Below are 23,343 nucleotides of genomic sequence, written 5' to 3'. Positions count from 1 at the left end.
GAGCCAGCGTCCGGGGGTGGTGAAGTGAGCCTGAGACCCACACACCTTCTCATTAGGTCAGGGAGAGCTGTGATACAACCTCAACACATGGAGATAAGATTATGAGGACATTAGCTGAGCTCTGTGAATGACCTTGGCAAAGCTGGAGCTAGATAGAGTGACTGAGAACTGTTTCCGTACTTCGACGAATACAAATGTATTCAATCTTCCCATCAGTTCTGCGGCTTCCGAGAGCCGGCTGAGAAAAGCCCTTTAACGGTGACAGCTGAATTTGTTGTGGATCCCCTAAACATCGTCTGAGAGCACCAAATACTGTTCATCTCATGCAGTAAAACAAGCTCCCATACCACAGACAACTCGTGGCTGTTCTGCGAGGAATTCCTATCAGGAATTTAGCCTTCATCACAACGTTGCTGGACCTGCTGTTTTTGAACGATAAGAGTGAGCGTAGCGATTTTGTAGGTCTCCTGCACGGCACTTCCCGTACAGACTTCCTCATCTTCCCACGGAGACGCTCACAGTGTCCTCCCTGCGTACGTGCGTGCGTGCGTGTGCGCGTGTGTGTGTGTGTGTGTGTGTGTGTGCATTTGTGCTGCAAGCCTTACTTACGAGGGGTTTCCCTTGGACACACACTCCAGTTTCAAAAACTGGCCTTCCTGGGGAAACACCGAGGAGTGTGTGATCTCTACACGTGGGGCATCTGTGGACAATGAACAGACACACACACGCGCACACACACACACACACACGCACACGCACACACAAACACACACACACACACACACACACACACACACGCAGACATGTTACGATGAAAATGTTCCACCGTCTCCACTCCGGCACTGTGCTACCGCTATTCCCTTTAGTTACTCTATTAATCACAGGAATGTTTGGGAAACCCGACTTGTCCTGTTTTACTTATTATGGCCCTTGTGGAACTTGGGCCGTTCCAAACTGGCCGGAAGCGCTTGTTGCAGCGCTTCCCAGTGCGAATGGTTTCCGACGCTATCGATGCAAGCAGAAGGAGAGAGCAGGGTGAGCAGGAGCAGCCTGGTGTCCATACTCACAGTGGACCTCCAGCACCTCAGTGGCCTGGTGGGGCGATGAAGCCAGAGCCACGTGCTCCACGCGGCAGGTGTAGGCCACGCCGTCGTCGCTTCGGTCCACTTGCAGCTGGAGGGAGCTCCTGACTGTGAATGTCTTCCCGCTGGCATTTACCTCCTTGGCGCCTGGAGCAGTAACAAGAAGACAAAGTATAATTTCATCATGCTGTTCGAGGGGGAGGGAGGCAAACATAATCAGAGCTGGCAGGGCTCCCACTGACAACCATTAAGGGTTTTGATTTATTTTATTTCATTGCTCAACTTTCCCGTTTTATTCTAATGGCAAAAAATATTTCACAGTTTTTTTCTTTGCTATTAATAACTAATAAATCCTTATAGTGTGAAGGGACAGCTGCCAGGAACGGGAAAAAAACGCGGGCTGATGACAAGAAGCGGAAACCCACGTGTGCCAGGTGCGAAACCCCCCCGGCTCAGCGTTTCCCTTAAAGCCAACCCTCCAGCATGAATATTCACACGTTCATCCTCTCTGTGGCTCAGCTAGGCGGGGGTTTCCCCACGGGGGTTCCAAAACTCTCCGCCGCTTCTCGTCTGTCACTTTCTTGCGACGTTACCGCTCATTTCTTCCAGACTCAGTGGTTTGTGGAGTAATATTGTTGCGTATAAGTTATTTATTGAAGCTTTCGCCCCGATTTTGTCGCGTGCCGCCGTCTCTTCTTGTGCCTATTTACAGCAGGAGGCCCCGAGGGCTGAGAGCCACAGGTAACCCGGAGCCCACGAGGGGGCGCTCACACACACTGATTATGAGAGCGAGTTGATCCGAGCCCCGCCTTTCGCACGGAAATGACTGTAATTATATTTTAGGGCCAATGGTCGCAACTGGTGGGTGACACAGCTAGGATGTAAACCGCAGGATGAGCGCCTTCCCTGGCTGAGCCACTTGGGAGCCCACGGTATTGATTAATATCGCACTTGTCTTGACTGCAGTTAATATCTTTGCTGTCTGCAGTTAGACTGGCACCTCAGCTTTTATTAAACTGGGAGATATGGTTTACTTCTCAGCAGCACTCCAGTGAATCAGCCCGTCGGTGCGCAGCTGCCTACAGTGAGCGAGCTGGGGAAATCATCATCCTGGATAATTAATGTTTGACAACTGTATTGGTCAGCGAGGACCAGCAGATCTATCAAAATTCTCATACGGTACTACGGTGATTATTACAGTGTTGCGGTACTCGCTCATATTAGCCGACTCCAACACTGCCACATAAAGATAAACACAGAAGACCCCGGGAGCTCCGCTTGTTCATCTTCCGTCGGACGGCTGGCATAACGACACCATAAGACATTTTTTATGGGCACGCGAGATACGTTCTAACGTGACAAAATGAGTCTGTATGACACACGGCTCAGGAGACGGCGTTCGCACACCGACGGTAAGGGGCTGAGAACCATCATCTCCAGTAATTTTTAAAATTAGTTTTGTGAACAACACAGGGTTACAGCAACGTACAGGGAGAAAGAGTATAAAGAGCAGTTACAAATATGTCCACGTACATGGAGCAAGGGCTCGAGGTGAGTAGCTTACAACGTACTGGAGGTATGACCACGCAGCGCTTTCTCACTTCCAGAAGGGCGTCCACACATCGCAGAATTCCACTGGGACTGTCATGCAAAGCGGTCAATTTTTTAAAGCGGAGGGAATTCAAACGCTTCAGTCAGCCACATATTTACAGCAGGAACTCGTGGTGCAGACCCCAACATTAAAACACATTTTCTTGCCAAGTACTTAAGGGTAACCAGCCTATGTACCATAACATCATCAAAAAAGAAATTTGGGTTGAGGCTCAACAAGAAAATAGATGGGGACAAATCAAAGTTTTTTAAAGGCTTTCTGAATGGATGCGTGAACTCCATTCCAGTAGACTAGTATCTCAGCGCATTCGCGGAATAAGTGTATCAAAGTGCCCAGAGAGGCTTTGCATTTAAATCACGGCTGAGATGCGCCCGCGATTTGCCGTTTTAATGGGCCGTTGAAATGCACGGGATCGCGCCTGTCGGAGGAGGAGCAGCACGCACGATGGCGGGCGACGCGGCCCGGGCTTTGCCGCTGCCCGTGACGCTGCGCGTCGGGGCGTCGACCCCGGGGAGGCGGTTGTGTTTCCCACCCACCGCCAGTGAACTGTGCCTCCTCAGCGGGGCGCCTTCCCTCAGCCTGACCGGGCGAAACGAGCGACGAAGCGCGCCCGCTTCGTTCCGCTTTGCCCTCATCTTTTGATTTAAAGTGCATTTCATTTGGTTGGAAAATGGCTTTCATTTCTGCAGGAAAGGGGCACCCTGGAGCCGTTAGATATTAGAAAGTTTCACATGCCAAATCCAAGGATTTATGGAATAAGACGACTCATTGCTGCTCCACAGGAAGCACTTGTCACCAATGGCGGTTAACGCTGCGGCGGAATGCGCGACACAAACTTTTTATTCTAGCACCGAATTTCTGATTCGCCAGCATCTTTATGTTCCGGCTCGATAAACATTAAACGGATTCAATATCAATACTGGGAATTAGGATAACGAGGCAAGAGCGTCACGAACGGGACCGGGGATTAGCCTACATCCGAAGGCGCGCAGAGTGTTCACCTGGACGGCACAAATTACAAGTTGCGATCACCTTTATTTTATTTGACAACTTGCAATGGAGAAGACAAGGCCCAAGCACGGTCACACAGTGCCGTCAGACTCTCGTGCCCACGTCCGAAGTGCCTAACGTGGCGTTATCCCGGTGTGTTTAATGCGAGCGCACGTGGGGATCACAGCGAACACGTGAACTCCTCAGTGATTTAAACGCATAAGGGGACCAGCTTTCATCCCTCTACAGAAATTAAGCATAATACCACAAATCTGCGGAAAACCCATTGAAAAAAAATCATTAGATACAATCAACACATTTCTGAATAAAACATGAAGTTTGTAATCCCCATTGTAAATGACTTCCAAGGTACAAAGGACATTATTAAGCGCTGTCACGGGGGGGAAATGTCATTTAATCACTTTCTCAGTTAGGAGTTTCACCGTTCCGTCTGAATCACAATGAGGGTTAAATGGCAGGATGGCACACCAGAAGAGCCCGGTCAAAACCTGTCGGAGCTTTTTTGTTTCGCAAGGTGTGTTTCGCGGAGCGCTGCGAACGGGGGTGTCGTCTCAAACGGGCCAGGATTAGACGGGATTAAACGACAGAGGGACGCTATTCGACGTGATCAGTCAAGACAAATTAAACGAAAGCCTTTTTCGAGTTGTTTCCACGTGAGCTGAGATTTCTAACGTAATGACGAAAAAATGCTGCGTTTCTCAGCGCCCCTTTTCTAATACATAAATTATAGCTCATCGTTTCGCCCACAGCTCGCGCGTGAACCTTCCGGAATCTGAGCGGAGGGAGGCAGGGAGAGAATCAGCGAATATATTCCGATGCTTTACATGACACTGGTTTGATACACCAAAGGACCTGACTTTCCTTTGAAAAGTGTCTTATGGAACAAGATAGGTCAGGCTGTTTGAACCTGCGGCAGTCGAAAAGTCGGGTCCCAGCTGTGGTACTCATTTAAATCAGGGAGCTGCAGGAGGAAAACCCATCAGACTCCCACGTTTGGCTAGTAAAGCCCCCTTTGGGAAAATAAGTGTGAATATGTTATTTTTATTCAGCATTTCCCAAACTATGACTAATTTATCTTTGCAGTTTGGTTAATGACACACCCCGAGGCACAGGTTTGGTTTGGCTGAAAGGGACAGAAGCTGCATGTATTATATGAATATATCTTCTGATCAAGATGCCAATAATTATGTACTGTGCATTGAATTTCATATGCATATTAATTCCGTGTAACTTCAAGAGATCACATGAGACAGTAGGCATGATGGTGATAACACATGGAATTATAATAATATAAAATTATTATCTGAATAATAATAATAATAATAATAATCATCATCATCATCATATGTGCAGCTTTGCAATATCAGATTTTTTTGTGGTTTTAATTTGGTTTTCATTTGGGTTTTGCTGGATTTTACTAAAAACTCTATGCAAGGGCCTCAATCGTACTCTTGGAGCCAGATACAAAAAAGGAACCAAGGGCTGGTCCTGTGAAAGTCATGCAGTCAGAACGAGAGCTCTGGCCCAGATAGGCTTGTTAGGAGATGTCTTTGCAGTCATTCTTCACCACCCTCAGCCCACTTCCCCTTCTCCCTGCCGTCAGCACATGCGCTGCAGAGCTGTCAGTCAGTGACCTCTAGGGGGCGCCTGCGGCTCCACAGCCCCGCTTGAGGGTATCTGAGCATGCAGCTGTGTCATCTGGAAAGGTGGTGATGAACTGTGAGCAGGGATGCTTTGCGTTGGGTCTGGAACCCCTGCTGTAAATGTGTGTGTGTGTGTGTGTGTGTGTGTGTGTGTGTGTGTGTGTGTGTATGTGTGTGCGTGCACGTAAAGGAGCAAATAAAGCAGGGAGGAGGTCCCGCTGGGTGCTTTACAGATTGTCAGAGAGGCAGCTGATTGTGTGTGTGTGTGTGTGTGTGTGTGTGTGTGTGATTCGAGACAAAAACACAGAATTAAACAAAGCAAAGTGAGCGGGAGACCCTGTGTGGGCAGGGCCTTGTTATCAATGACATGGGCTTTATCACCCCCAGCCTAAAGTATCCAAGATTCAGTTCAGGGCAAAAATGCTGTTGAAATAACTGACAGGCATATGATATTTCATGGACTACCCCCTCCCAGTTAAAATGTATCTGTTCCTCTGTGCTATAGACATTTCTGCTTGAAACCTATAAATCAATGTATGACATCCTGTATAAGCATTAATTGTCCCGTCGCCTTTCGAAATGCAAACCGACATTTAAACATCAACGTATAATTCGGAATTACGATGCTGTGGTTACGCGGCGTGTCCTGCCCGTAGAGATTTGGCAGTGGGAAGAAATTAAGGTCAGCGCGTGTTGCATAAATATTTATCGACCCCACCTGTAATAGAAACAAAAACTATGACCCAAATCTGGAATCGCCACAATAGAGGTCCGGGGAAAACCGCAATCCTAATCTTCATTACACACGCCACCTCGTGTAATTACGTTCATAGCAGGACATAATTTGGTGCAAATAGAGGCACACTTCAACACTTATAATTTCAGTTTAAGGGTATGAGTCTCGGAGCTCCCTAAATTGGAACGCTTTCCTGGTGTTTGGAGATAGCTGCCGCATGCACCGGGCCTGTGAGAAAAAATGATTAGCATTTCATTTCCACACGGCAGATCAAAATTTAAATGCTTATTTCCACCTCAAACAGCGGGGATTTGGAACAGCCGCAGAGACAAAGGAGACAGACTGATTAAGGCTGTTTATCTGCCGATTCACAGAGCCATTAAAAACAGGCTTTGTGCAGAGAGAGGAGAGGCCCAGAGTCACGGGGCGGCGCTGCAGCGCCACCACCCCGTAGGCCCGCCATTCGGAGTCGGTGTACGCGCGCTGCTTTTCCACTAATCAGCTTGATGGGGCAAAACTCTCTCTCCCTCTATCTGCGTGTGTGTATTTCTGGTGTGGCTGGTGGGGTGGGGTGGGGTGGGGTGGGGCGCGGGGTTTACTTACGCGGCACACGACGAGTGCGTTACGCCATATGGAAATCGGGACGTTTTCGTGCGCTGTGCGCATGTTGTTTTGTTCACACTCGAGGAGGGTAAAGCGTGCGAAGAGACAAATGGCACTCGAAGACGGCGCGCTCGTCGTCTTACATTTCGTTCTGAAGCTCCGTTTCACGCCTCAAGTGTTTTGCTTAAAATGGTGAGTCTTTTTTTTTTTTTTTTTTTTAAAAAACAATATTACCGAAATGCTTTTCAGTTCTGTTTACAAAACGGTTTACTTGGCTCCTCTTCATTTACCTCAATTACACGCCCAAGGAAAGTCACCTCATGCGCTCTGCTGATAGGGCCCTCAGTAAATGGGTGGACAGCTGCGTCTGGGCTCGAGACACGCGCCAAACAACTGACTCCTTACCGTCTCCCTCCCTCTCTCCCTCTCTCTCCATCTTCTTCCTTCTCCCTGTTGACACATTTTTTATTATGCAGTATTGTCCTCCTACTCACTAACACCCACTAACTGCAGCATCCAGCACACCACATAAGAGCAGCTGGGAGGAAGGGCGATTGACATGAGCGAGACTGTCCGGTTCGAGTGCGAAGTTCTCGTTACGCTGCAGCGCCATTTCAACAAGTCCGCAAGATCGATGGGCTCGTCTCCACGTGACCACACGTCAAGGGTGAGCCGGTGGAAACCCCTTGGACGCATTACTCTCGTCGCAAAGCTCTTGACATTGTGCTTACGGACATGTTCGCAAACAAAATGTTTCACTCCGCCCCCGTGACTTTGGCCAGCAACTGAGATGCAAAAAATAAGAAAATATGTTCAGAAGGATTCAAATACTAATATATTTACAACTGTTTTTATAGTAGTGCTCTGCCTCAGCTAGATAAGAAGAAGGACTAAAGGAAGGGTAGGAGATCAAATTGGAGTTCCTGAGGGATCAAGCCAGGGTTGAGGTTCCTCTGGGCTTTGTTGACTTCATAAAGAGAATCAGAGAGGCACAATGCCAACAAAGGGATACATCGGAACAATGACAGTGTGAAAATCTCTCTTTGAGGGCTCTGAGTCTGCCAGATACAACTTCTGAAATCTAATTTCAAAACTATAGAGAAGTTGACGTTTCCATAAAGTAATAATTTAAAAATAGAACTTTTATTGTAGTCTGTCTTGTCACTGTGAGACTGCTTGTTCATGTCTTTGAGCCTGTGATTTTTTTTCTTCAAGACAATGTGTTAATTTCTTAGAAGCTTGATTTTTAGCGTAGAACACTCTCTATTAGGAAATTAGTTGCTCAAGAGAGAAACGGCTCTCGGTAAGTTATGAGGCTGACGGGGAGGCTGTCCCTGATGGTACTGGCAGCTCACTGTTGGCCTCTCATAGCCGGCTGTGTGCGTAGCATTTCGAGAAGAAAGACTCATATCAGAGCCCCGCGCCATCAATCACATCGCCCAGCTAGGCCAAATGAGCCACCCATGCCTGTTCTCCATGAAAAATGCTCAATATAGAGCAAATCTAAATTCAACTTATTACCCGTCAAAGAAAAAGGGGAAAAAAAAGAGAAAATCTCATTAAAATAGAAGGTCGTCTGAGGTAGCACAACTTCTACTGGTGTTACTGGGTGTGGTAGGCAGCCATGTGACCTTGACGAAAACCAGGGCTGGTAAGTGACTGGAAGAGAATTTCCCAAGGGACCTGGAAATACCACCACCGGCACTGCTGGATGAATATGAGACGATTCCTGCAGAAATAAGAAGGCTCTAATATGACAGGGGCAATGAAGTATTGTCTTTTGGATTGCTTGATAAGACTAGTCTCAGTAAGGTCAGAAAGGACTTCATAACTAAGCTTTCTGGGGCATTATGAATATATGCACCAGTGGGGGGTGAGATGAGATAACCCCTAGATGTAAGATCCTCAGATGAAAAATATAATGAAAAACCAGTTTTTTTCCTGCCAACTGGAAATGCACCGAACTAAAAGGACCAACTGTACACAAAAAACTGGAAGCAAAAGTTCAGATCACAGGAACGCTGTGAAAACATACCCTGCTAATAGCTGCTGGCAGGCCTTGACCGCCCTCCACCGCACTGCTGGTGGCATGCTGGGTGCAGTCTGCCGGGCAGACACTCAGGTGGTCCACTTTAATGGCATTCTGAGCAGACCCCTCAAGCAGCACTCAATGTAAATGATATGGCCCCAGATAGCCTGATAGCATCGTGGTGCTCGGCTTATATCCAAAGAAAATAAGCTGCATTTGCTCATTACAGCATGCCAATCTGAATCAGGCTCAGGAAGCGCACTTCCCGTGAACATTGGCTCCATCCCATATTTATACTGTATTTATACCCTGTATTTGAGCAGCATTTGCCAGACAGCATACCACCGGAAAGAGGAAAGGGCACCCTATTTTAAACCAGGCGCATGGAATGAATTGTCAGTGAAGCTGAATGACAGCGGGCCGGTGAAGCAGATCATGCTGTCTAACAGATGTTCTGACACAGGTGGTCAACCACTGGCTGAACCAAGCAAGCTCGGTGAGCCAAAGAGAAATAAATATGAACTATATATGAGCTGATCGAAAGACAGATACAGAGAGCGAAGCTGCCGTCAGCATAGATGTAGCGGTTACCAGTGCTTAAGGCGACCTGTCACACCAACCCTCCTCCTTCTCGTTGCCGCTTTGACTTCCCAGAAACTACTCGGCTGTACCAGGGTGATCCTACAGCGGCCTGAACACGCTACGTCGAAGACATTTTCTTTGTTGTGTAAGAATGCTGCGGGGAACGCTCAGCCTGTTTATGCAATGCATTCTGGGAAAAATGGACTTCTACACAAAGATTTCTTGCATGTGCATACCTACGTGCCCTCAGGCATAAGGATGTGTCCTTCACGTGAGAATTTAGAAAGGGGGGGGAGTAACTGGGGCTTTCTGCATGGATTACCAGGTGAAAATACCACACCGAAAGCGTGGATTTTTCCATTGTAGTTTTTTTTTTTTGCCAATTTATCACTTCAGTCAGTTTCTAACTTGCGTTTCAGGGCTACAGTGTGTTACGATGTGTGGGTTGCCATGGCAAGGAATGGAACTTCATTTCCTCAGAGAATACTCACTGTAAATGCAAAAAAGTGGTAAATTGTCATTTAAACTTCAATATCCAAGGAGAGCAGAACTCAAAGTAGCAGAGGAGCGTATCTGATTGAAAATACCATTATGGTACATGTTTTATTCATATCAAAAGCATGACTCAGACGGAGTATTCGGGATTACATTTCCAATGGCAAATGACTGATTTCATCCTAAACGTGTTACATAATACATAAATACACGCGCAATAAATATAGCTGCTGATGCGCTGTTTAGGTCATTGGACTCTGTGACAGAGAACTGGCAGAAAGCTGAAATCCCGCCAAATTCAGCGCCTTTCAAAGAAACAGAGCAATAAACCTGAAGGGAAAATCCCAGACTTTGGTGACGGAAGCGTCTATCTCTCTTCTGCTTCAACAGAGGCCTCGCTTTGTATCCCTTGGTACATCGTAACAAAAAATACCACTGCTAGGTTTACAAGAGACTATTGTTTTCACTTACGCTACAGACACACGGAGATCCGGCCTCTGGTTCAAATGGAGTCGCTGCCATGTGTTGCCTTTCAGTACATCTAGGTGCTGTACTGTAACTAAAGACAAGAAGTAGGCCAGCTTCTCCTTCTTTTACCGCGGATAGTGGATCGAGCTCCCCTTTCTCACGTATGCTGCCAGAGTGCAGATCTTCCGTCTATTTCTTTATTCCGTTGGGGGATGACAGACAGCGGGACGACATGTAAAAGTTTGAACACCAAAGGATTTGTCCGTAACACCAGAATGAAGCACGCGGAAAAGTCAGTCGACTAGGGGATCGGCGGTGAGCAAGGGAATTGTGGGAAATCAGAGTGAGAAGCTCTGCTTTCATTTTTTCCGCACGAAACACGGGCGTAGCGGAGAGAACACTGCTGGTGCCGCTACAGACATCTCCCAGTCTGGCTTCGATTGTGTGAAAATCTGAAACAAGCGTCTGAGGGGCAGAACCATGAAATGAACACTGGTGTGAACATCACAGTATCCCCTAAAGGACTGTGTTTTCCCAACATGGTTTTCGCAGAACAAATCGTTCCAAATTTAATAGGAGTACTCATGTTCATAATTTTCGTTTTAGGGTTCAAACCGACGTATGGCCAGAGATAAATAAAAAATAAAAATGTAAAAAAAAGTATAATGTTATACGGTTGCCTGTGATGGCAAAGAAATGGCGCAGAGGAAGATTTTTGCCCTCATCGTGGTCATGCAGATGTGAAAAAAAAAAAAGTGCACAAAAAGCAGCAGCGAAGGAAGGTATCATTTGCGATCACACAATGGCCCTCCAGAGCGGCAGTGAATGGGCTCCATGTAAATAGGAGCAGCCCTGTGTTGACAACAACTACCCAGTCAGTGCTCCTTAGGAAACCCAAACACAGTGGTTATTTAATAGCAAACAAACAGAGAGTTTCAGCAGAAACCCTGCCTTTCACTCCGATTGAAAAAAATGATTGCAGGGAATGACTGCGCTCATACGTACTTGGGGCCGAAGAGAAATACATGTTTTCAAGGCAATTTTGGACATAAATATGTATGTTCGCACTTCATTTCTTGCTCGTATCGAAAAGTCAGTATCGCTGCACTGCAGTACTCGAGACGGCAAGCAAACTCCTGCCACTTCTCCACCTGAAACGTTCCTCTAAAGGAATGGAGCTAACGTTCAGAACCAAAGTTTGCTGACAATTAATCTGCGAGAGCAGCATCTTGTCAAATCTGCTTTTGGCTGTCAAGACTCAAAGTGAGAGAGACACTGTTGTGAGGTACTTATTTGAGGAAGCACCCAGCTGCTCCTCTTGGTGTTCAGTCAATCTTTCGTCTCAGCATCAGTTTTACGATGAGTGGAAAACTGCGAGATGAATCCGTCCCGCAGCGGCTGTGTGAGTACACATTTTAAAGTTAAAAGAGAGATAATGCTTTGGCATGCCATGGGCTTTGGCAGGCAGCCTTCTGTTCCTGAGTACTGCCAAGGGTAACGAGCCAAGTGCAGGTTTAGAAGATAAAGCATGGAGCCCTGTATTGTATGGATTTGGCTGTCCACAGGTGTGCCAGAAAGTGACACACAGTGCACTGCAGAGCCACTTTATTCGTGCCTACAGTGACCGAAACGGGCCAGCTTGATGATGTTACCAGCCAGAAGGCAAGAGAAATGGGAACAGGCCTGGCAGTAAAAGCACAAGGGATGATCTCGACGGCATGAGGTGGCACTGTTTTGCTCTTTTCTTCACGCGTCCTGCCAAAGACTGCAGCCCCAGGTGACCCTCCCTTTGGTCCGCGAGCCACCTCAGCAACCTGAGCCACACGCGCCTGAACGATGTCAAAGCACCACTGGGGCGTCAGCTCTTTCTTGTCTGGGTGCTGAAACTCTGCAACAAGTGGGTTCTGCTTGAAGCAAAAACAGCAAAGGTGAAAGCAATTGCCCACGTCTTGCCACACTGTTTGTTTTCACCGATAATTATAATGACTAATCAATCTGCTGTGATTAAAAGGCATTGTCTAGCATAAGCAAATGGTAGACTTTTTAATTGAACACCATTTGTGTTAATTAAAGCACAGCGTTGGTGTTTTCAAATAACAGGTATTTCATTAGATTTGCCATGGCAAGGACGAGTGCGATAAAGAACCTTATTATTCACGTTGTCTAAAATCATGATGTTAAAACCCGAATCGATGACAGGTCAGACTTAGACAATTGCTTTTTGGGTGTAATCAAGAGCTCCAAGAATCGTAATGAGATTATTTTGTTCATTGTCCTCGGCTGTTAAATCAACAATCCCTCAATCGAAGTATAAAGAACAAACAAATGCATTTAAATTAAAAGAGGGGAAAAACCCTATTGACCATATCGCAGAGCTTATAGTCTTATCTTGAGCTCAACTTGAGAAACACAGCAACTGATTAAAGTGAAACAAAACTTTCAGTGTGTGTCCCAGGTGACTGTCCAAGTCTGCTGAAAAATTCTCCAAATCGCTAAACAAAATGTGACAAACCACCGGCTTTTGTTTACTGTTGCAAATTCAATAACCAGCACCACTGGCATTATCATGATAAGCCTGGCCATGATTTAGGGTCCACTTGTAGGTGTGCTGTTATACTGTGATGTCGGACTAAAATTTTGAGTAGAACACATCTCTGCAGTTCAGAAGCACCACCATACTTCCATCCAGCACAGCAGATTTTCATTTACAAAGTGTCTACATGTCACGGCTACAGTCGAGTGGAACTATTCTCTGCTTTAAAAGCATTGATCCAAGAATCGCTCTGTTACGCTAGTCGCACAGTAAAGAACTCATCACCCTCCGGCGCTGTCCACTGGAGAAGCGGCAATTACCAAAGCAAAAATGTGTTATTACAACTAATTACAAGTCTGTATTTTTAGAAGTACTGCACTCAGCAAGACAGTCATTGGCCCCAGAGTGATAACTCACTCATATTATTTCAGAGTATCACCCACTTAACCTACTTGTTAGGTCACGATATTAGAAATGGGGTGACAAGACATAGTGAAGTAACAAGTCAATCATGCCAACATGCAACCTACGACTTACACCTGCTCACTAGACACTAATAAAGGCTCCTTTTTGATAGCAGCTCTCTAGGTGCAGAAATTTTTCAGAAGACGATAATGAGTTTTTACCAAAACCGTCGCTGACAGCAACAAGAACAAATACAACAACAACAAAAATTAAGCACAAACGTCAAGGGCAGGTGAGAAAAGCAACACACCGGTGTGTAAGCGAGTCCCTGATTATGTGAATAGGATTTCCGATCAGATAAATGTGAAGGACTTGGGAGTTCTGACTGAACGTCCCTTGGGAAGCTGTTTCGCACCGGATGGCGTTTCCTACCCTTGATCTCCTTCTCATTGCGGAACCATCGGATGTCGGCAGCCGGTTTGCTCCCAGAAGTCACGCAGGTCAGTGTGATGTGGTCCCCCTCCATGACAGGCTTTGTGAGACCATCAATCTGAGGTTTCTCTGGGACACCTACGGGACAGCAGGTACAACACACACCTCAACAACAATTCCCATGAAACTCACAGGGCTTCATTTGTATCAAAGCCCATCAATTTACCCTTAAGTTCAAGAATTCCTGCATTTTAAAAAAATCCTGATGTTAGTTACAGGAGGTTGGTCCTGTGAGTGCAAGGCAGGAGTCCCGACCCCTGTGCTACCTGACTGGACTGTGGGTCTGCTCCCTGGTTTCTGTGCTGGGAAGTAAAATGCTTCCTGCACATAAGCATCTATTCAGAAAACTGTGTTCGCCTTTATGCGAGAATTGGCTAACCCAATAAACATCATAACGAACATCACTGAAAATGCATTTTTGCAATAGAATGTACTATTTAAATAATGGGGTATATGTGTTGGTGTGTGTGAGTTCTGTATTGTCTCAGTGTTGCATATAATGTTTCAAGGTCATATTTATTGTCTACCTTGTATTTATAAGTTATATTCTGCAGGAAACACGCAAGTCAAAATTTCACCGCGTGATGTACAACAGCACTATGTACACATGACACACATGACTTGACGAATGACCTTCAGTGTTTCTGTCATATGTGATAAATATTAACTGTAAAGCTACTCCTGCACTGGGAAGTAAAATACTTCCTGCACATACACATGTCTTTTCATATTTTAACATATTTAACATAACTTATTATGCTTAGAAATCTTACAAGTTTGGTTGGCTTGTTATACCCTAGTACTCCTTGTTCATACCTGCTAAGCAGTGGTACTGGACAGAAGGTGGTCTATCATGCTGACTCGGCAGGAATATACACAGAAGGCCAAAGATAGCTCCCAGCTTTGGCCGGAGAGGCCACTGCCTCACACCTGCTGATCTCTCTCCATCCTGACCCGCAGGAGCACGCTTCCTGTCTCCTCAGAGGCACAGGAGCACAAGCCTCCTGCTTGAGGAACGCCCCGTAGCCCAGGGAACGTATTTCATTAAGGGCAGAAACTCGAGAAGCTGCTTCTATTCCTTGCTAGCAGCAACATCTGCCCGGTCTTCGCATCAGCCATCTGGCCATGGTACAAAACTACATAAAGCTGCGGTAAAACTGTCAGTTGAGCTGTCAGCAAATTTTATCTTACAAGTTCTTGCAAATTAGAATTCCAATTGCAGATCCAGAGTCTGCTTAGATCCTACTGTTTGTTTTGTGTATAGCGAAGAGATGTTTAAAATAAATAAATAAACATACATATTTGTGCATGTTTTCCAAGACAGTGAACACAAGACAAGCTTTTCTTAAAGTACAGAATGTTTCAAAGTCTGGAACTGAGGAAGGTACTTTAAAAGTGCCCATTTTTTTTTCAAGACCATGCCTAAATGTTTCAATGGAAAGGGTCTTAAAAAAGGACTAAAGACGGCGAAAAAGACGTTACGCAATCCTTACATAAACAAGTTGCCAAAAAGCCAGCCTGTCTGTGTTGTTGCCTTTTCAACCTTTCAGACCAATGTTCAACCCAGCGAGGCTGAGTACCTGCCACTAAGGTTAATAAACACAGACTGCTCTGTCTGGAATTGAGCTTTGGGTATAAAAAGGGCATTCTTTTAAAAAAAGTTAACAAATACCCATTTCTGTTTTGCTAAAAAAAAAAAAATAAATAAATTTTCTGGCCTTACATAAAACAGAACCATTTCTCACTGCAGAAAAAAGTAAGCACAGCATCTAGAGCTCTCCGTCAGCTCCCGAATTATAGCAGTCGAGTTAATTTTCTGTGATTTTAAGCATTTTTGCAAAGTCTCAAAAATATTTGTTTCAGTTTAATTGCATTTGTTCTAAACTAGTGTGAACACAGTACACAGAGAGCTGCGCTACAGCCTCTTAGACACACATTAGGCAGTAGGCTGGGCCAGGTTGACATGGCACTGTGGCTCTGTGGGTAAATTAAGTGACAGACAACCGAAGATATGCAGCGATTCACCACGGAGCAGTAAAGTGTAGGGCCGTGCAATATCCCATCGAAGCACGGCTACACCGCCGGTCAAAGACTGAGAACGCGTGTGGGAAGTGTAGAGGACACACCAGCTAGGACACGCTCTTCCTCTGACCTCTGGGCCTGGTGCACTGTTGTCTCTCTCGGTTGACAGCCTCACGATGACTTAACGTCCTCCCGCATTTAATTTTACCGAAGCAATCAAGAGTCCGTATTGGTAGTACCTTGTGTTCAAGGGTACAAGAGGTTGGTCCCTACTTGGAATTGTAATATTTTTTTTTTATCTTTTGTCTCTCAAGCCCCACACAAGCACATTACTGGTTTTCTTTCGTGTCGTAAACTACACGTAGAAACAGGGATTTTGAGATTTTGGGAGGCGGATGGCAGGGCCAATACGTAAGCCTGCTAGTGAGAGACAATAGGCCCGGGTCACTGGTGCCTTTAAAGGCCTTTCCTACTTGTGAGCAAATTTCATGCGGCTCATCATCAAAAATAAGCTGAGTGTTGTAGCACCGGTAAATATATGCACTTAAGATGGCAGTTTGTTTACAGTTACACGTATTTATTTAGCTAGCGCTTTTCTCCACGGCGACACACAATGATTATTAAGTGTTATTTAGCTGACGCCTTTATCCCAGGTGATTAACGGTGCTAGATACACTGCTGTTCACTCACAAATCGTGCAACACAAGTTCAAGTGGTTAAAGAAAATGTTGAGCACGGTAAGGGCGACACGCTCGTTTCGGATTAACGTTGTGCCGAGAAGCTATTGATTGCCTCCTGCTCTCCTCTTTTTCCCCTTCGGTTTTGCTTTGCATGTACACCCTTTGACCTTCGAATTTAGCAGATGGAGTGGAAGGACTTTCTGAGTGTCTGTTCTGTCTGACCTTTGCACATGTTTGTCCTCAAGTGAACTGACCTCTGCAATTAAGATGCATTAGTGCATTTTCTCACCAACTGTTAGTTGACACTAATTACTGCTAGGAGGGGTTTTTCAGTGCCTTTCTGCATTTAGTTATCAATTTATCTATTTGCACTTGCTTTACTGAACGCTGAAAAACTTACTGTAATTGCATCGCCGGTTTTAAATGTTTCTTATGCTAGTTGTCATATACAGTACACTAATGGGCTTAATGGGGTATGTCAAATCATGCAAATCGGGCATGATAATTGGACACCTAATTAATTTACGAATAGGAAATGAGGTAATAGCCTGCTCTGTCATTACTATAGAAACAAACACGTGCAAAAAAGGCTAGTTAAAAAAAGTACATTTTGGCATGCTGCTGGGTCCTCAATGCATTGAGAGTATCTCCCTTTCCACACAAGAGGCGAAGCACAATAACGGTTGGGAGAACTAATTACACCTTGCGGACCACTTTAAACGCTGTTTTGTGACAGACAGAAGACTGAGTGGCGCCTGTTAATTAAACCCAAAGCTGAGGTAAACAGTGCTGCCCACACCTTTGTTGGCCTGGGAGACGTTCTGTGGAGCACAATACTCAGTTCTGGGTATTTTGTCAGTGTTTTTAACATTTCTGCAATGCAAGCACCAAATAGTGACCGGAAAGCGAGAAGGTCTGCTGAAGGCACTTTGGAAAAATTACAGTCAATTCTGACTATTCATCCGTAATAAAGGCGGCCAAATGGGTTTCAAATAAACAAGCCACTTTTTTCTATGCTCTCAAACATATTGCTTACACTTCTAAGACCATTGTCCTTGACAGAAGTCAAAGCCCAGAGACCCTGGCCCATAAATATTTACTTCTCTGTCCCCACAATGTGTTGGGGTATGTGTATGTTGCAAGATAGTTCATCAGAATCACGCCATACAAGACATCTTTGACGATGCAAGCATCTCTCCTCTTGTTTGAAGAGGCAAACAGGAGGCAGCCGAACACTCTTCCTGCGAACTATGGCTCTGCTAAAGACTCTCTGACCTTCTTGCACCAAGACGAAGGACCTGCAGCACCCTTCACTAGCCTGAACTCCAAAAGTCTTACAGTCTTGAGTAAACCCTACTGTCCTTCCCAGGAAATGTGCAATGATGTTTTATAGCACCAGAACGTGTAAAAGTTATGGATACTGCAGTTTTTAAACCCTATACAACTTTGACCTACGTCACTGAAGGTGCGCTGTGACATAGATAATACCCCTAATGAGATATATTTTGTTGATCCATGGAGAGTCACAATATGTGTACACCAATATAGCATGCTTAATTTTACCTGTGTAAACTACTCACCCAGCACGGTAAGGTAGGCCTTGGCTGTCTTGATGGGCATGGTGAAGAGGGAGCACGTGTACAGACCTTCATCCTGCAGTGTCACCTCGCTGATGCTGATGGTCAGTTCCTGCCAGGAAGCACGAACCAGCTCGATGCGATTGTCCCTCAGTGCTGTGGAGAGGAGGGAGACACCGCAAGAAGTGGTCATCTGCCTTTTAGTGAGCAGTTATTACTGCCACGCCATGAGGTCCGTGTGTCTGCCACGGTCCTCGAACTGGGATTTTTTAAAACCCACTAGATCGCCACTGAAGACGCTTTTTTATCACGGAGTATTACATTTAATGTACTGCTGAAAAAAAGGACTTTAATGCTTCTTCTCTTCTCATTTGACCGTGGATTGTGAGGAAAGCATGCCAGGGATGGGTGAAGGACTCGGCTTTTAAAAAGGCCTTTCCCAATAGAAATGTGCAAGTGTTTGAAAATCAATTATAAAGCAAGAGGTCTAACTAGCGTTTTTAATGAGAGAGCATGAGAAGTCACAGAAAATATGGATTTGGCTAAATTACACCCTTTAATGTCGTAACAGATTCAGACCCTTGATATTTGAATCAATTATGTTGAAGGTGCGCTCCGAGAGCCGGAAATATAGATCAGCGGCGCAGGCGTTTTTTTTTAATGTTGAAGATCTCTGGTTAAACCGGCATAAATTTAGACACTGAACTGAAAAGTACCACGCTTGAAAGTCAAGAAGAGCAAGCCATTTGGTTCTCTTTCACACACAAGTGGAAAATGACACCAAAGCGGGCCTGTTATGGTTGCTCTGTTTTACAGATTAGCATACTTTAAGGCATGACCTTCAAGGGTCCACTCTTTGTAAAAACTGCATGTAAGACGGTATCAGCAAGCCATTAGGACCAGGATGTCTTGGCTGGCGGTTATTTTCATGAGCGACGAAAAGATGCTTGGGACAGCACCGTATCCATGCAGACTCGCACCTTTTCCGTGTTCATTAAAGATAGGATAAACGTGGCCTTTTTTCTCTTGTCATGTGCTCGTGGCTGTGCTAGTGCGTGGACTCCAATCTCCTTCCGTTAAGGTTAATATTTATCCATTAAGCAGCCGTCGATGCAATCTGAGTGTTGACCATCAATCTCCCTTTCCTCATTGATCTGGACACGATTAAAGCCTGATTAAAGGATGATTCATTCGGCTGAAAGAATGAGGGCTTCTGTGATGCGGGGGTGTAGCAGACAAAAATTGAGAAAGGTGGTGAGGGGTTGGTTGGGGGGCTGATGTCACTCAGCCCCTGCTGTGTGAAAATACTTGATCACCCATTGCTAGCTCAGGCATGCCAAAAAGAGGGAGAAATTAATAAAATAGATGCAGGCTTTCTGCCTGAAGGCTCAGTCACTGATTCCCCTGTACAGAAGTAATTGAACATAATAAGCGACATTATAACCGGCAACCCCAGTCAAAGGTGTAATGAGTGAGGGTCTACATTTAAACCCTTTTTAATCACCTTGGGCTGTATTGTTGGATCGGGGGGCCAATGAGCAAACTTCCAGGCCATTGCTGGAACACGCCTTCACTCACATGCACGCACACACAAACACACACACACTGAGCCCATAGAGAAAGGTCAATGGCTGGGGCATACAGAAGGAAGTTGTATTTGGAGAGGAGCTCAACAATTGGAGAAAAGGGCTTTTCTCGTCCCCCATCCCATCACACTCAACTGGTGTCCTGCAATCGATTTCAGTTGTTTAAATGAGGAGCTTTGAGGGCAGTTAGAAAACAATTTAGCCAAATGCCAATCAGTTCTGTCAGCTTAGTAAATGTCTACCAAGCACAGCCTGTCTTCACAAGCCAAACCCCAGCGGCAACCAGGAGGCTTATAAATAAATAAAAAAAAATATCAAGGGAACCTCTGTGGAATTGCCCTGTGGTATTAGTGTTTCTTTTAATAAGATCACTCTTGAAGCACACAGGATGAGTATTTGCCCTTCAGTGTTTACCAAAAAAAGGACTCTGACAGAAATCTGACGTGAGGCTGAGATACCAGAGTCGGGCTGGCAAAAAATGAGAGAACAAATGAGATTCTATTTATGGCTTCAGCTAAACTTAAGGTTACAGAAAGGGTTGGGGTTTGGATGAGGTTCATATAAGGTTAAGTGTTAGGAGTAAAAAGGTTAGAATTGGGGTCAAGAACATAGTTGGTGCTGCGGGTGATATTTTTAGATGGAGGAGGGTTCAAGGTTTCACTTAGGGCTGAATTAAAATTGAAAAAGTGCCATGCATGAGAAATTTTATCTTCATATCATTTGTCGATAGAGAGGGGCTCGGCTCGTGCTTCTCTGGGCCATTACATCAATGTGATAGAGAGTTACACCCAGCAGTATTGACCCAATTTTAGTGCGCTGAGAAAGGCATGATTATGTTCTGCAGGCCGGCCCGATGTTTGCCCAGTACAATGCCTCGCTGAGTGGCTCTCATTGTGCAGAGAGCGGCGCCTGCAACACAGCACCACTATCATTACCCTGCCCTTGTGACAGCGTGACAATAGTGTTTTTACCTTGCTTCTACCTCATATACGACCACCATTGTTGAAAGGCACTTTAAGCAACAATACTTTTAAAGGGTTCAAGAGTTCTGAACAAACAAGCAAAAAAAAAAACAACGCCAAGCCTGTAGTGATCTCCCATGAACAGGCCAAAAATATGAACACAAAAAAACCACTCGTACACAGTAAAAACAAAGAGGAAAATATAACCTTTTCGCTGCGCCAGCGTATACCGGCTTGCAGGCCTGCTGTAAGCGATGGCAAGCGATGGTGAACCGGCTGGTGGTGTGAGGCCATGGGCATGCAGCGGCGCGGGCTGCGCTGCCGCGTGGCAGGTGAACAGACCGAGGAGGATGAAAGGCGAGGGGAGCCGGCAGGGTCAGCCCCGACACGGCACAAGCGCCTCAGAGATACGGCACGCGGGAATCTTAAAGAAACCCTCAGCAACTACAGCGATCAAAAGCGTGGGTGAGACGGTGCACTCCAACCCTGCCCGTCGCTGTATCTCTTAGAGCCAGGGACACTTGGAGAAAGAGGAGGAAGAGAACACAGCCCTTGTTTTTCTTCCTTTTTTTGAAGTCGACAATGCCTGAGATGTTGATAAGACGCCCGGCTCAGATGAAAGTCGCCACTTTCTGCCTGTGAGCTGAAGGCTAGCGAAATACGATTCAAATCAAGGCTTTGCCGCAGGCCTCATATTCAGGCTGTGAAATACGCTCTTTACACGTCTGTATACCAAACTACCTGCAAGGAATACTTTTCAGCGTCTCTTACAGAATGCGACACATCTCCAACTCCTTCAGACGACGGCGGAGAGCAGCAGGGTTGACAAGAAAGGGTAAATATTGATGGATGAAGGGCTGCGCAACACAATTTCCAGACTGCAGCAATGGTGGCACAAAATGGCACTGGCCGTGTACAAGTCCTTCGCGGCGAGGGCGAAGATGCGTAAAATGCGTTCGGGTTAATACATCTGCGGCACAGCCTGTGTTTGCGCCTACTTTTGACTCGTAACCCAACGAGGAGGCAAACGAATGAGTGCAACCCTACTGCTTCACAATGGTGAAAGAGAGAGGGCTGCCACTGAGCTTCGAGTCACACACAAAGGGGCACGTCCACGGGTCCAAATGTAGGCCTTCCTTGCAGGGACTCAAACGCACAATGATACAAACTTTATTGTGCACTTCAGCACCAGGCATTAAAGTGTAAAGGTTCGGCATCCGGGGCTGCGGGTTTAGGTTGCTGGAGGGATGCTGCACTTTTACCTTCGAGCCAGACGTTGAACCCATGCTGCCTCAGTAAATACCCAGCTGAACAAAACTTTGAAGCGTGAAAATGCACACTGTGCAACTTGTGCCAGATACAGAGGAGAGTTGATGTGGGAGAGGAAATGTAAGAAAACTTTCCCTCCCAGATCTGAGGCCAAGAATTTGCGAGAGATTTGTCTCCTGTGGATAGAAAGTTGTCTTTGTCTGAACTTCAGAAGATTCTGGAAGGTGCCAATCTCGTTAGCCTAAAGCGATTAATTAATGAGGCATCGCCAGGAATTGCCTTGGAAGGTCATTAGCGCTTGCAAGAACCATCTATGACTCAAAGAAAAAAAAAGCCTTTAGGCGTTTAAAGGAACTAAGTAGAGCGCCTTTACCTATTGATGGGACCCAACAGTCCCGTTTGCTGCACAGATATCTATTCATCAAAAGCATAAGTCCACTTCTACTTTTCCAATTTAATTACGAAAGGGAGCCGCGATTGTTTTTCCTCGCACATTTTATTTCCCCAGAAGCCTGCAGACATTGAAATGTGGCCAACATACCATCTAGGCACCATCACAAAGGCACGGCCGCCTTGACGGCAGAACTAAAATGCAAAAACTAAAATTCTGTGGATGATCTAAGCTTATTCCCATTGCCACGGGGATGTTTGCTAAATAACTTTCCGTCCTCTGGGCTGCTTTAGAACTGGATGAGATAAAATTAAACTCGACTTGTCAAAATAAAAATGCATTTATGTTCTGGCCCTTTTAAACAAAAGTTTGCATAGATTTTGCCAAGCGACAGTGGGATTGCAATTCCTGCAGAGTCTGAAGTCCTCCCCATCTTTGTCTCATTACCAGCAACTATCTAATTATCATGTATAATCACCCCATCAATTATGACATGAGTGATAACTATGCGCAGTGTTCACAACGGTTAATAGACACTTTCATTACTTCAACAAAAATTAAAAATACAAACCAAAATTACAGCCCTCTCACAGTTTTTCATAAAATGTACAAGGGGCAAATAAGGACACGTTTAAATCACCACGGGGGTGCTATTCATGTCATGGGACTTTATGCTGGTATTAGTGTTTTTCTTTTTAAAATCTTCAGCACGTTGTGATAGTCCCATTAAAGTGAGCGAAGAAAATAATCGTTTTCAGCGACATATAAACACAGCTCTGACTATCCTGAAATGAAGTGGGCGTAATGCACGAATGCACTGTCAACCAGCAAGCGAATAAAGGCCAGAGCAGAAGGATCATGGGAGGACAATGCCAAGTACCCAAACATAAACAGCACAGCTGTAAATTCACAGCCTGCCGTCGACAATAAACCATACTCCATTCTTTATAGCCAAATAAAAGCCACTTCTGAGCATTCATTCAAATGAGGCAATAGTGTCACTGTTACCATAAGTGAAGTATCAATAACAATTATGCTACCAACAGCACCAGTCTAGTCGTAACAGCCAGCACTGCAGCACACTTTAGGGGGCAAAAATTCCACCCCCCCATTTTGGAAAAAAATTAGAAAAACACAAAGGACAAAGAAGTTTCCTGCTCTCACT

The 23,343-nt window shown here is 45.5% G+C and overlaps 1 protein-coding gene across 3 annotated transcripts in view; it reads right to left on the bottom strand.

The window, feature by feature from the left end:
* cadm2a (cell adhesion molecule 2a) overlaps positions 1–23,343 on the bottom strand; it is a 292,739-nt gene that overhangs the window by 16,659 nt on the left and 252,737 nt on the right. For all 3 annotated transcript variants that reach the window (XM_029251282.1, XM_029251283.1, XM_029251284.1), the window contains exons 4-7: positions 17,974–18,126; positions 13,632–13,769; positions 1,068–1,229; positions 610–700 (exon numbers count right to left, since the gene is read on the bottom strand). In XM_029251282.1, the coding sequence (XP_029107115.1) occupies positions 610–700; positions 1,068–1,229; positions 13,632–13,769; positions 17,974–18,126 (544 nt within the window). The remainder of the gene's footprint in view (positions 1–609; positions 701–1,067; positions 1,230–13,631; positions 13,770–17,973; positions 18,127–23,343) is intronic.

This window comes from Scleropages formosus, chromosome 4 (assembly GCF_900964775.1).
Source record: "Scleropages formosus chromosome 4, fSclFor1.1, whole genome shotgun sequence".
Lineage (NCBI taxonomy): Eukaryota > Metazoa > Chordata > Actinopteri > Osteoglossiformes > Osteoglossidae > Scleropages > Scleropages formosus.
The sequence above is the reverse complement of the archived record's forward strand: the minus strand, read 5'-3'. Positions and strand labels throughout refer to the sequence as shown.